Here is a 14,174-nt window from a genome sequence, read left to right as displayed (position 1 = left end):
AGTTATCAAATTAAGTTCAAAGAACGGTGTGACCCAGGAAGAAGGGTGACATGGGCAGAGCTGAGGGGTGAGGTGGAAGGGAGAGCAGACTCTCTCATGGCGAGAGGAGAAGCATAGTTACAGAAGTCAGAAAGTTCTTGCCATGCTAAAGAAAGACATTTTAAAATTTTAATTGCAATCGATTGATCTGCAGATGGCTTCATAGCTCCCGGTCTCTGGAGATTGGTACAGAAAGGGCTGGGGCATTTGGAGAACAACGCACCACGGGACTCTCTCAGCAGGCTTTGGGTGTCTTTCTGACTGACTGATTGCCTGGGTGTCACTTCAGCCCAGGCTCACCTGGAACTCACTAGGCAGTCCAGGCTGTCCTGGAATTCTTGGGAATCCTCCTGCCTGGCCTCCCAAGTGCTGGGGTTACAGGTGTGACTGTGACATCACGTGTTCACTGGAGGTGGGGGATTTCCATATGCCTCTTTTTGTCATCTGCCTGATTCCTAACCAACTTTAGCTAGTAGCAGCTGTTTGTGCTTCAGGCAAGGGGGGGGGGCTCCCTGCTGGGGTTGGAGTCCCTGCCAGCTGTCAATGGGCAGGCACAAAGAAGCAACCAAGGCTCCAAGATAGAATTTCGTCAGCAAGACAGCCCATAGGCTTGGCCCTGGCCCTTTAAAGAGACAGGCAGGTTAACTAACCCTTGCTCCCTTCTCCACTGTCCCTGTCCTTCCACCTGAGACGAACTGAGCAGGGAGGACTAACATTTACCAAACAGCTACCATTTTCTAATGCTAACAAAATAACATATTATTCTATCATCTGATTTTTGGACAGGGTCTTATTGTATTACCCCCACACTCCCATTTTTAAATAGAAGAAAAAGGCTTAGCGAAGCTAAGGAACTTGTCTAAACTTACAGAGTCAATATGTGAGTGGTGATTAAAGCCCTATCAGCACGAGTCTCACTGTAATTTTCCACTACACCATCCTACCAGGTGTTTGGCATTATAACAGAGGACCTAACTATGTTGTGGGTCTCAGTGTGAGATTGATGTCTATAGATCGGCAGACTACAATAACAGGAAATTATGTCTTTTTATTTAAAAAGTCAGTTGACAGAGATAAGAGAATAAATATATTGTATGTATTAAGATAGTAATGTCCTTTTGAGGAAACCCACAGACATGAAAGTGTACACACAGTGGAAAAAGCCAGAAGTAAGGCCTTTGGTGATTTAAGCCAATAAGCATGTATTTAGAGAGCTGTGAGGTAGTAACAAAAGACAAAGATGAAATAGAAAAAAAAAAAAAAACAATCCCCTTCAGGGAAGTTTTTAATCTAGAGGGAAGACTAACCTGGAAAAACCCAGAAATCTCGTAAGAGATGACTAGAGGGGCAAAGGAAAGTCTCTGATGGGGACTCTAAGAAGAAGGAGAAAAATAAAAAAGCAGAGGGGGAGAGGATTATTTAAGGAGGTCTAAAATCTGCTCAGGTGCTCTGCAGCTGGGCATGCCAAAAATAGGGTACAGATATGTGGGCAAGCCCAGAACAGAAGGTATGCACATTGGTAACAAGGTAGCCTGTGACCTTTCATACAACTGTACAACAATGTAACACTTGCAGGTTCCACAGTCAGGAGACAACATGCCTAAGGATGAGAAGGACAAAGACAAACCGCAGCAGTTTAAGTTGTTCAAAGTCTGACTTGGCCACGGTCACAGAGGTGAAACCTCCTGATCCTAACCCCAGGCTGGAGAGTGAGGGACATACCTGTGTTGCTTATGGCCTGGAATTGGCTGCTCTGCTCCTTGGAGCTGACCATGTCCTGACTGAGATCCTCTCCAGCAGTGCTTCTCAATCTTCCTAACACTCTGACCCTTTACTAGACACCATATGCTGGAGTGACCCGGAAGCATAACATTATTCTGTTGCTACTTTGTAACTGTAATTTTGCTACTGTTATGAATCACAGTGTAAATCTCTGTGTTTTCTGATGGTCTTGGATGATCCTTATGAAAGGGTCATTTGACCCCCAAAAGGTTTGGGACCCATGGGGGCTGGGGAGGGGGCCGAAACTACTGTTCTACAGACTCTTCTTCAGGAAACAGCTTCCTGAACTCTTGCTGACCGTCAGATTCTACAAATCCAGGCGCCGATTTCTCATCCTCTACCCAATTTTCTCTTTGACTCTTCAACTTTCTCTTTGACTCTTCAATTTTTTCTTAACTCTAGGACGAATCGATCTTATGCACTCTATGTGACCATTCAGGATGGTTAGGGTGATATGGAACACTGGTTCCTTACTCAATATCCATTTACCCTTTCCTCCTGTGAAACAGGATTTCAGTTTTGTCCAAAGATCTGACAGGACATGGAAGGTGCAAGCCCTGCTCACACCATTTAGCCTTAGGTGTACTGACAACCATTGTCTTTGTAAAAAGACACATAGCAGTACTGCTCAGTCATACTGAAAAGGGGGAGTTGAAGATATCATATCTGGGGGAAGAAACCATCTCTTCTACCCGTCTTGAACAAGAAAGTACACACGTGGTTTCACTGGTCTGAGAAGAGAACACGCTGTGACAATCCACCTGCTGGATGGCACCAGGTACCAGGTACAATTGTTGCTTCAACTTGGACTCTCACAATTGTGCTCACTTTCCCTTATGGGGGGTTTTCTATGCTTGCCGTTGAACTCACAAAACTTAAGATGAAACTACAATGAGTTTTACATTTTTACATTTTTTAAAAGACAGTATCTCACTGTAGCACTGGGCACTGGCTGGCTTGGAACTCACTATGTAGAACAGACTAGCTTTGAACTTATAGAGATCCACTTGCCTCTGCCCCGAGTGCTGGGATTCAAGCAATGCGCCTTCTTAGAGGTGGGATGTGGGTTGGCTTGAACTTGTGCAGGTCTTGTGCTTGCTGTCAGTCTGAGTTCGTATGTGCATTGGCTCTGCTGTGTCTGGGAAACCGGACTGATAGCTGCCAGGAGAAGGGAAGTCAGTTTTCTTCAATGAAGTGACACTGGGTATATCAACCATACTCTAGAGTAGGCAGGCCTTGTGATCAGGATTTGTTGGCCAACACAAATCAGACTCCATGTTTTGTGTGTGTGGATTGTCACAGCGTGTTCTCTTCTCAGACCAGTGAAACCACGTGTGTACTTTCTTGTTCAAGACGGGTAGAAGAGATGGTTTCTTCCCCCAGATGTGATATCTTTGTTGATTTTTGTTGTTGTTTTTAGAGAGAGAAAGAATAGGAAAGTGAGTGAGGATAAGAGAGGTGTTGGGGAGGAAAAAAGTTTATGATCAAAACATATCATATGGAAAAAATTTTAAGGTGTGTGCCATTACACTCAGGTGGGGTGTGTGTGTGTGTGTAATATATTCATTTATGTGGATGCATGTTGAGGCTAGAGGTCAATAGTGTATTGCTTCCCCCACCCCCTTTTTTTTTCCAAACTGGGCCTCTCAGTGAACCTGGAGCTCAGACTGGTTAGATTGGCTGGTTAGCAAACTCTAGGTCTGGAGAGCTGCCTGTTTCAAACCTGGCTTTTATATGTGGCTGGAGATGGGAACTCAAGTCCTCATGTTTGTGAATCAGGCACTTAATCAATGAGCCATGTCCCAGTACTTAAGTAGTTAGTAGCTAAATAAAAGAACTCATTTCAGAGTTACATAGGAACTCTTGAGGGAAGCACCTTGACTACCCATCACAATATCAAACATTCAGATTTTAATTTCTGATTATACTTATGTACTCATCAGATTAGAAGCTCTTTATGGGCAGAGTACTCATCTTACAAATCTCTGTACACTGAGCACACCAGAGTTCAAACAGTGCCTCTTACTCAGCACGTCTCTGCCTGGAGGGCAGGCCACGTATATATAATGGTTGTTGGTAAATTGTCAGGTGTTGTTTGAGCTCTTTGAGAAGCTGGCTCTGGAAGTGCCCATGCCCACTCCCCTGCCCTGACCCCATGCACACACTGTCGACCAGGGTTTTCCAACCTTCCTAATGCTGTGACCCTTTAACGCAGTCCCTCATGTTGGGGTAACCCAAACCATAAAGTAATTTTCGCTACTTCATAACTGTAATTGTGTTACTGTTATGAATAGTAATGTAGGTATTTGTTTTCTGATGGTCTTAGGCCTGTGAAAGGGTCATTCAACAGTCCCATGCTTTGCGACCCCCAGGTTGAGAACTGCTGCTTTGAACTCTCACATTTACGTCAAGTGTCTTCCAAAATCCATCCTGGGTCGGGCTGGACTCCTGGCTCAGAAACAAGGAAAGAGGCAAGCAGATAAGAGCATTTAAAATATTGTGCCCTTGAGAACAGCCTGAGAGAGAACTGTTCCCAACAGAGATTACTACTCTTTTCCCATAATAGAAAAATACCTGTGTTGGAAATGGGAAGTTGGAAGTACCCTCGAAATCATAAACTCCAGCTGCCTTGGCCTCCCAGGCTGTTTCTGCTGGAAAGTTGTAAGCAGCTCATTCAAGGCCACTGCCTTTCTGTGGTCATTTGCTCCTTCCTGAAGGAGATGGCCCTCCCCAGACTCTGCAGCAGAACTCCAGCTGGCTACCTCAGTAGGGCTTCCTTGTTCACCTCTGCTGGATGCTAGGTGTTTTGAGCACCTGCTTTGATGGTATTTTGCTATTTGTTCTCTGACCTTTCTTTACTGTATATAATAAATCCACTCAGTCATGCCTGAAAGCGTAGTTAGAAATCATAGCTCAGTCTCTGGTCTAACGGAGCAAGCAGTAACTCAGGTGACATAGTCAACACTTAGGGCTGTTCCTACAGATCAGACTTTACTAACTATGTTGTGAATGAACATATATCCACAAACTGAACCTTTCTCAGATGCCTGGGACAGTGTGCACTGGGCTTAGATTCTGATGATCTAGACACACACCCCTGGCCATCAGCTGTCCTGCTCAGGACAACTTCCCTGTCCCTAAACATTTGAACTCAACTCACCTGTCTAGTGGAGATTGCAGCTTCTCTAACAGCATCACCCGTGGAAGGTGGAGTAATTCTAGGATTGGCCCAGTCTATGGATACAGGCCTATTTCAAGTTCAAAGTTGACTACTTCAAGGTTAAACAAAGAAACTGTTAGACAAAGTATAAATGTATCTACAATGAGCTTAGGAATTACTGTGCATAAGAAAGACATAGAAAAGAGGTATCTCAGAATTCCATGGTCATCTACTACGCCAGACTATCTTTCCATTATTGTGTTAGTATCTCTTCATATTAGTAGTGATATGCTGCACACTGTCTCCAGGATGGCTGTGCACTAGCAAGGGGTAGGCTGGACGGTCTTCTGAAATATGTTTTCAGTGAAGTGCTTCCGTTGCTCACAAATCAAGTAAAACTATCAAACTGGAAAAGGTTAAAATATCAGTGTGTTGCCTAGGAGCTGGGGGAAATGGGACCCCTTGGATACTAAGGAACACATGGAGATTGCCTTTCTAAATATGAATTGGGCAGTACTCATCAGTAGTCTTGAAAACATGCAGAACCTCTAGGTACCTTCAGACCAGTGAATTTGGGGTGATTTATTCTTCACACAGGCACAAAACCAGCCAACAACAAAACATATTCACACAGATAGACACAGGCACAGATACTCAGTATCTATGTATCTGACATCACCTGCCTCAGCCTGAGATGCAATTCTACCGGGGGATGGGGTGGGGGGTGTCTCTGACACATAGTAAGTATACATACAAAATTCCAGTTAAGTTATAGTAAGCCATAGAATAATTCATACATCTAATGATACAGAATTCTACTAACTGAGCAAAATACTAAGGGAAAAAGATATTATAATCTCATTAGTAAATAAGAGTACATTTGAAAAATATAAAAATAGTTTGTTTCTACTTTAAGATACGTATAATTAGGGCAGGAGAGATGGCTCGGCGGTTAAGAGTGTTTACTGCTCTTGTGAGAGTCCCGGGTCCAGTTCTCAGCACCCACACAATGGCTCTGTAACTCCAGTTCCAGGGAAACTAATATTTTCTTCTGGCCTCTAAGGGCACCAGTACACATGTGGTACATACCCATAACTCATACCCATAAAATAAAGCTTTAAAGACATGTCAAGTGTGATTACACACACCTATAATTCCAGTATGCAGGAAGCAGAAGCAAGAATACAAGTTTAAGGCTACTTTGTGCTATAAGGGAAGACCCTGTCTCACCTCCCCCCAAATACAAATACAGAGGATATGTCAGGGACAGTTTGTTTAAACTTAGCGTCAGCTGCCGGGGTTATCTGTCTTCCACTTTGTGGTCTGGGGTGTATGCAAGCAGTCTAAGCAACAACCTTCCAAGGGCTGAAAGGGAAGTTAGTTCATAGCTGTCTCTATCAGCCACACAGCATTTATTAAAACATATATATTCAAATGAGTATTAAGTAAAACTATGACTAAAAAAATCAAACAGAGAATGCTAGTAACACTGAATATACACGGCCAGTTGCTTCATAAATAACATTAGTTTTATGGTCATAAAACTTTTGAGTTAGATATTGGGTTTTTTGTTTGAGAATGAGAAAGATCCATTGTGACTTACTGATAGCACATAGCTAGCTCTAAAAACCATGTCTGTCATACATCAAAGCCATCTAGTTGCTGGGGCTGTAAGATTCCAAGTTGAAGGCCTCAGAGTATGTCCAAGTGGAGTATGGGCCACTGTCTCAATCATACTATAAGCGGTAAAAAGAGAGCTAGGGACCGAGTTAGTGGTAGAGCATCTGCCTAGCTTGCATAAGACCTAGGTCTTATACAACAATGACTACTACAAAACCAAACAAACAAATAAGTGGAAAAAAGAAAAAAGCCACACACTTAACCATTAATTAGGTCAGGTTCTTGAAGGATCTAATTGAACTCTTTTATTCTATAAAGGAATCAACCACACATTTGGTTTTGAGGGGTTTATTTGGGGTTAGAACCCATGGCTTTGTGTATGCCAGGCAAGTTCTCTGCCACTAAGCTAACTCCAGCCTGTGTTTGAGGTTTTCAGCTCAATGCACTAAAAGGCAGAATGTGAACAGCTGCTTTATTAGCACCTAAGCAGCTCCCAGGTCACAAGCTTGCTTCATAAGTGGGTCCTGCTCCAGCTATCTCTACGGCAGTGGCACTGAGCTATTTGGTGCTAGGAGCTGTGGGTGTGCTAGGCAAGTGCTCCACCATGAGCTACAGCCCCAGTTCCATGACTAGCCAGGTTCTAGCATCAATCTAGCCACCAGCCTGGACCAGGTTCTTAAAAACAGGTAGCTATCTTGGCCCTAGGGTCTACACTGCCTTTAGTTTATCTTACCATATAACTGGCCACACACAAAGTAACTTCGCCAAATAGTTGGGATCTTCCAGGCCAGACTACTTCACTTAGAGAGAGGGAAGGAAGGAAGGAAGGAAAGGGAAAGGGAAAGGGAAAGGGAAAGGGAAAGGGAAAGGGAAAGGGAAAGGGAAAGGGAAAGGGAAAAAGGGAAAAAGGGAAAAAGGGAAAAAAGGGAAAAAAGGGAAAAGGGGGAAAAAGGGAAAAAAGGGGAAAAAGGGAAAAAAGGGAAAAAAAGGGAAAAAAGGGAAAAAAGGGAAAAAAAGGGAAAAAAAGGGAAAAAAGGGGAAAAAAGGGAAAAAGGGGGAAAAAAGGGAAAAGAGGGGAAAAAAGGGGAAAAAGGGGAAAAAGGGAAAAAAGGGGAAAAAAGGGAAAAAAAGGGAAAAAGGGAAAAAAAGGGAAAAAGGGAAAAAAGGGAAAAAAAGGGAAAAAAGGGAAAAAAAGGGGAAGAAGGAAAGGAAAGGAAAGGAAAGGAAAGGAAAGGAAAGGAAAGGAAAGGAAAGGAAAGGAAAAGAAAAGAAAAGGAGAGGAAGAAGATAGAGGGAGGGAGAGAGAAAAAAAATCCCCTCAACTTACAGCCCCCCTGCTCTGGCTCCTGTGTGCTGGGATTACAGGTGTGGTCTCACAAATGGCCAATGAGTCTTGACTGAGATGATATATGTCTGACATCATTTTGAACAGACAAAAGATGTTCATTCCAGCTTCTATATATCCAAATTTGGAGATTTTACTGGTTGAGAGAATATCTGCTTTCTCCTAACAATAACTATTCAAATTCCCATGATGCCACAATAATGAGCAAAAGAAAGTCATGGCACAGTTGTTGCTACTATATTCACTAGGAGAAAAAGGAAACCGAACTAAAAGTGATGTGGGTATGCGAAGAACAGAAAAAGAAACACAACAAAGACGGTTCAGCATATTTTCTTTCCTTCTGTTTTTTAATAAATTATAAATACTTTATCCATTTATCAAAGTTCTCCAAAGAACTTCCAAAATATTTAATCTTCTTCATTCTTCAAGGATTATTCATTCACAAAGTAGGCCACCTACAGAAGAGATTTGATTTTAGAAAGTCAGAGTTCAGACATCAAACTGGACCTAGGGATTTACAGACTCAGGACCATCAGAAATAAATGCTTCACTGAAATATTAAGTAACTGTCACAATTGTTCTAAACCAGTCAAAACCCCAGCTCAGCTTAACTGACGACTCCCCTGCAACTGCTGGTCACAATGTCTGACGTTTAGGAGCTTTTGGTGAGGCGGTGTGTGTTTCCAGACATAAAGTAAAGAGGGCTGTAAGTCTGCTCTTTCAAGAACTGGTCTCGCTCTGTGTCAAAGGTAGAAGGAAGGTCAGTTCCATATTTGTTCCTGCAGGAAGCTCCTCCTTGACCAGAGGGCAAATAACAGCCACAGTGAAAGAACCCGAGGGAGAGCAGCAGGGGACAGTGCGGCTGGCCCTGTCTCAGCCTGCCGGGCTTCTCGCCAGGACACACCACCCTAGTCGATATGCAAGATGGAGAAGAATACTGAATGGTCACTCAGGCAGCCAATTCTTAAGACTAACTCAAGATCATTCTACACCTGTTCCCTTAGTCTGGTTTAGGCAGGAAAATAGCCTCACCAAGACACAGACACCTAAATTCCCTTTTTGTCTAAAAACCTTGAAGGAAAACCAATACACTTAAGCAAAGGCACGGGCAGGACACAGAGGCAGACCTGGAGCTGCCCCCCCCCCCCCCCATTCCCACAGCCTGCAGCTCCTGTACTTCTCAGGCACTGCGCTCATCAGAGGGGCTACGTCTGCAGGTGGAACACAGACTGCTTCTTCTCTGGTGGAGAGTCCCTGCCAAGTGGGACTGTCTTTTGCACCTGGGCATTTTATAGGGTCTTGATAGGTGCTCTGTCCTGTGTTTAGGTTTGAGCACTGGAAATGACCCCTTCCTGCATTATCTTGAGATGCTTTTGTAGATAACCTACGTATAAGTGTCTCATTTAAATATTCAAATACATGAACAAAAACTTAGCATACCGGTTATTTTATATGGATTTGAGCAGATTTCCCATGTTTCTTTTGACCCTTACAAGCAGGAAGAGCCACTCACTTCCTGCTACTTCTAATTAGGTGGTGACTTTATTGTCTACCTTCTCTGTCAGTAAGAAAAAGTTGCAAGACTGAAAAAAAGTGTCTAGACTGTCTAGACTCACTACCATGCTACCTAATTTTTCTTTCTAGTTTTGAGTCTCTGCCTTTGCTAGCGTAAAGTCCTCCGGTATTTTATATCCAGCATATTCACTACTGTTTCCTTCGTGTTAGCAGGTTTATGTCACAGACTTGGAAGTCGTCTAGGAGCTCCAGTCAGCAGGTGAGGCAGGGCTTGGGAACTCTGGAGAATGCTGCTTAGGTGTTTCTGAGGCCTGGGGACACTGCTGTACAGAGTAGAAGAGAATAATACTTATGCCGTCTCTGCCAGCCAGGTCCAATTAAGATCTGTCTTACTTGGGAAGAATGTCAACATCTATGACGGGTTTTGAATTAAGGAACTTTTATGACCCCTGCTGGAGCAACCCGAGTCTGTGGAGTGGTTTCCTCGAAGAGGTTCTCAGAGAACGTGGCCTAGCAGTCTATCAAGCTCACCTCAGAGCAGTGCAGGGAACTGTGCAGGAGTTTATTATAGTCAGAGGCTTGGCTTCTGAGGTATACACTCTCATGCATTTCAGCAGCACATCTTTTTAATTAGTATTCATTATGAGTTTTAGTACTGAAGATTAAGGTAATGTGCAATCCTAAAAATGAGCATGCTGGCGATAAAATATCACTGTCAGGAGTGACAAAGTGCCTCTGGTCTGGAGAATGCAAATCATTTAATGCCACCACTACCCTTCACTGTGCCTTCAAATCCCCTTGAGGCTCTAGGCAAATCTTAACAAAACTGACTAGAAAGAGCTAGACCGTGAAGAAAGCCATGCCTGGATGCTGGGTCTGAGCCTTTAAACAGTCTCCTCCTCCAGTCAGACTTATCAGGTAGGGCAAGCTCCTTATCTCCTCCCTCCCGTACTTCAAACACAACTGGTCATGTGTGACATTCCAGAGCGAGGTGGAAGAGAAAGAAACCAGCTGGATACTACTATGAAACTGGCCTGTGGCCTGGGTGTCTCTCAACTGTCGATAAGTTAGGAGGTGACAGTGAGATGTGGCCTTCGAGCAGCACAAACAGGGTGCTTACGAGGCTGAGGTTCCAGTTCTCATCCTGCTGAGCCCATCCCGGGAATCCAACCATGTGCCAGGCAATGATCTAGGTGCTGGGACATGCTGGACACTCTGGCAGTGAAACCAGATGCTTCCCGGAGCTTACAGCCCAGCCGGAGGGAAGCGAGGACGACCGCTGTAAGAAGAGGCTCAGTATATAGCTGGTGATTGCAAAAACAAGAGAAGCCACTAACCACAGATTACCACTAGCCTTCTTATAAGTTAAGAATTTGGCCAGCCTGGTCTACAAAGTGAGTTCCAGGATAGCCAGGGCTATACAGAGAAACCCTGTCTCGAAAAACCCAAAAAAAAAAAAAAAAAAAAAAAAAAAATCAATTCCCCAGTCTCATTATGGCCAATTCAAGTGCTTAATAGTCATACATTGCTAGTGGCTACCATACTGGAGAATGTGGCCACGGAACATCTGGGAAGGCCTACTGAGTACCCCTGGAACAGTGACAGGAAGGGTACTACTTTACATGGGGCACTGAGGAAAGCCTCTCTAAGGAGACTTTAAATCAGCATCTGGAAAGAAGTGTAGTAGTGAGCGAAGCTAACGCCTGAAGCAAGAGATTCCAACCAGAAGTCACGGACTGTGGTCTTGGTGGGCACATCCCTTTGACATTGATATTTGGACTCAAAGTTCTTTGGAAACTGGTGATCTGAGGCTTTAGTTTTCTTAGAACAATACCTGGCTTAAAACAAAGCTTCCATTTTCACTGGAAAAAAGTAACTCTACTGCAGACCTATATTAGAAACAAGAAACCAAGAGAATTTTCCACTTAGTTCCTTTACCTTGGAAACCAGTGTACCCGAGTTCCCCGCAGCCATGCTCCCTGCATCTTCCTGACTATAATGTAACTCTAAAGGCTCTTGTCAAACCAGTTCTCAAAAGCTTTATACTGTCTCAGATCTACTGGGTGCCTCAAATTGTTGGCACCAAACTGTTACAACCCCATTCTAGAAACTGAACTAAGCTGCTACTTAAACATGCTATATTAACCAGGCAAGCTACCTTTTGGAGAATGCTGCCTGCCTCGCAGCTACCTCTGTAAGGTTAACACTCAAACTTGAAGCATTACAGTTCACTCACCACGTCATATCTTAAATCCCAGTGCCCTCATGCACTCCTTGTGGGCTTCAATGAGATGTCCACAGTGTTCTTCTCCTTTCTCAATGATGCTATAAAATAAGATGCACTCGTTACCTAATAAATAGACGACAAGCACATTCATGGAGAATCTGTGACAGGGAGTGAGACAGGGCACGTGCAGATGTAGCTGGAGTGACAAACAAATCCCTACTACACCAACCAGCTCAGCTCCTTTGCTCTCTGGTATTTGCTCTTAAGATGGTTCTGTTCCCACAAAAGTGTTCCATAGAACTAAGGTCTTAACGTTTGTTTTTGTTGTTGTCTGGGGAAGGTTCTAATTAGATGAAATAATTATGTGTAGCAAATGATGCCTTTATTCTATACCCAAGGAATAATAAACATTTCTTTATAATGAAATAAACTGAATATTTACATAAAATGACGAGGAAAGAGTCTAACGTTTGGTCCTCCTATCACACAGAAATTAACTTCCTGTTTCTCCTTTTCCTCTTACATCCAAATACCTAAGCCTACCTTTAATCATTAAACACCCAACAACATAAACATCAAAAGAGATCTGGTAGCCACGAGCAACCAAGATGAATCGTTCTTCAGAAGGTTAAGGGTCTGTGATGATAAAATCCTAAGAGTAGTCACAAGAGCCCAAATGTACTGAAACACCCCTGTAATCATGCTCGGGAAGCTAAGACAGGAGACTCCTCAGGAGGAGGCCAGCTTGGGCTACATGGCAAAACCCTGTCTCAAAAAGAATAAGAGGTTCTCCTATTACCATCCTTACCAGCAGATGAGAAGACTGGGTGTGACAGTGAGTTCCGTATAACAGCTAGCTTCCCCTTACCACCGACACCCACTGCTAAACCTTACAGAAATGCGGGACTCGTTCAACACACGTGTGAAGCAGACTTGTTAAGTACCTTGCATAAGGTCACCAACTTGGAGGGAGAAGATTCAAAGCCTGACTGTATTTCTAAGCTCTGAGTCTTGAGCCACACCAAAGTCTCCTTAAGCAGGTTACCTTGGTATTTCAAGAACCTTGGTATCAGATCGATCTTTAAATTCTCCATTTATAGGTAGTGATAATAATAACTGGTTACACTCTTATTACCTTACAATACCAAGGAATACTTTGTTTTGTGTATTTTTCTATTTTTATTTTGAGACATGGTCTCACTCGGATGTTCAGGCTAGACTTAAAACTGTTTCAGTCTCTCCGGTAATGAAATCACACCATGAGAATCCATATTTGTTTCTCCGAGTATTTTTCTGCTTTGATGGGAGAAGATGGAGATGCATAGCCACACTGAGGACTTCAGTATCTGCCCCAGAACCCAGGCTACATAAAAGGGAGGAGACCAAACAAAACCTTTTGTGACTTGATGATAAAGTCGATGAACATTAATATCACCTCTGTCCTGTAGACAAGTTTTACAATTTGTTTTTATGTGTATAGGTGTTTTGCCTGCACACCATGTGTGTGCAGTGCCCGCAATAGCTAGAAGGGGGTGTCAGATTATTCTGGGGTTGGAATTACACAAGATTGTTAACAGTCGTGTGGGTGCTGGGAATCGAAACTAGGCCCTCTGGAAGGTCAACCAGGGCTTTTATCCACTTAGCCATCTCTCCAGCTCCAGACAGGTTGACTTTTAACTTCTTGGAAAGGGTATCCCTTCAGAAATGTATCCTGTGTTCTACTATTCACACGTTTCGACCAAAAAAAAAAAAAATTACTAAAGATTACCTGAAAAATTTACACCTAGGTCTTAGTAAATCTATCACAGCTGGTGGTATAGTATTGGCTGGTAACAAATCTCCACATATTTTAAATGCCTTTAAATCAAGAAGCATCTTTACGCACTTCTATTTATCTGGGTCTTATCCCTAAGAAGACTAAAATGCAATCGTAGTAAGGAATGAAGGACGAGAACCTTGGGATCAATGTAACCTCTTGCCCTCTCCGTTGACCCCTAACTGAGACTGGGGTGCGGGATCAGGGAGCAGAGAGGACAGCGGAACTATGGGTCCCTGCATCTCCAGAGTCCCAGAGAGCAGAGTGGAGCCGAGCTGCTAAAGCCCGGGCTTCCCTCCCGGGCTACGCACTGACCACGCATCACGCGCCTTCTTGGTTTCCGGGCAGGCACAGCAGGGCTTCAGTGGCTTCTTCTCCTGAGCCTCGGGCGGGGCAGGGCTAGCGGCCGCCAGTCCCGGCATCTTTCCAGGCGAAAGCAACTATGAGCGCACACGCGCAAAGCTCCCAAACTCCGACTACCCTGAGCCGTCTGTCTCCACTTCCGCAGTCAATCGAAGGGGGACAGGAAGTCCCGCCTCTCCGGACGGAAGTAAGTCTAAGAAGCGCGTGCGCAAAAGAAGTGGTACAAGGCCTCGCTCCAAGGGCGTGGCGTCAGCGCTGGCGCAAAGGTTAAAAGGTCACCCAGAATGGTTTTTGTTTTTGTTTTGTT

At 43.9% G+C, this 14,174-nt stretch overlaps 1 protein-coding gene across 2 annotated transcripts; it reads right to left on the bottom strand.

Moving 5' to 3' along the window:
* Window positions 1-8,263: 8,263 nt before the first annotated feature.
* Window positions 8,264-14,044, bottom strand: Cox17 (cytochrome c oxidase assembly protein 17, copper chaperone). Of its 2 annotated transcripts, none has more exons than NM_001017429.2 (3): window positions 13,820-14,028; window positions 11,698-11,786; window positions 8,264-8,401 (listed from the first exon to the last, which is right to left on the bottom strand). In NM_001017429.2, exons 1-2 carry the CDS (start codon window positions 13,924-13,926, stop codon window positions 11,702-11,704), a joined length of 192 nt encoding a protein of 63 aa, NP_001017429.1. In that variant the 5' UTR covers window positions 13,927-14,028; the 3' UTR covers window positions 8,264-8,401; window positions 11,698-11,701. The 2 variants fall into 2 exon arrangements, with proteins under 2 accessions (NP_001017429.1, XP_006521813.1); XM_006521750.4 differs by lacking the exon at window positions 8,264-8,401 and adding an exon at window positions 10,984-11,350 and having other exon boundaries at window positions 13,820-14,044.
* Between the last annotated feature and the right edge of the window lie 130 nt (window positions 14,045-14,174).

Source organism: Mus musculus, chromosome 16 (genome assembly GCF_000001635.26).
Source record: "Mus musculus strain C57BL/6J chromosome 16, GRCm38.p6 C57BL/6J".
Lineage (NCBI taxonomy): Eukaryota > Metazoa > Chordata > Mammalia > Rodentia > Muridae > Mus > Mus musculus.
The sequence above is the reverse complement of the archived record's forward strand: the minus strand, read 5'-3'. Positions and strand labels throughout refer to the sequence as shown.

What these genes read in the sequence shown, in the direction of transcription:
- Cox17 (XM_006521750.4), bottom strand. Translation starts at nt 13,926, where the DNA reads ATGCCGGGACTGGCGGCCGCTAGCCCTGCCCCGCCCGAGGCTCAGGAG. An exon ending in AAGAAGGCGCGTGATGCGTG is followed by an intron (nt 11,787 to 13,819) that starts GTCAGTGCGTAG and finishes CTTATTTTATAG; the next exon opens with CATCATTGAGAAAGGAGAAG.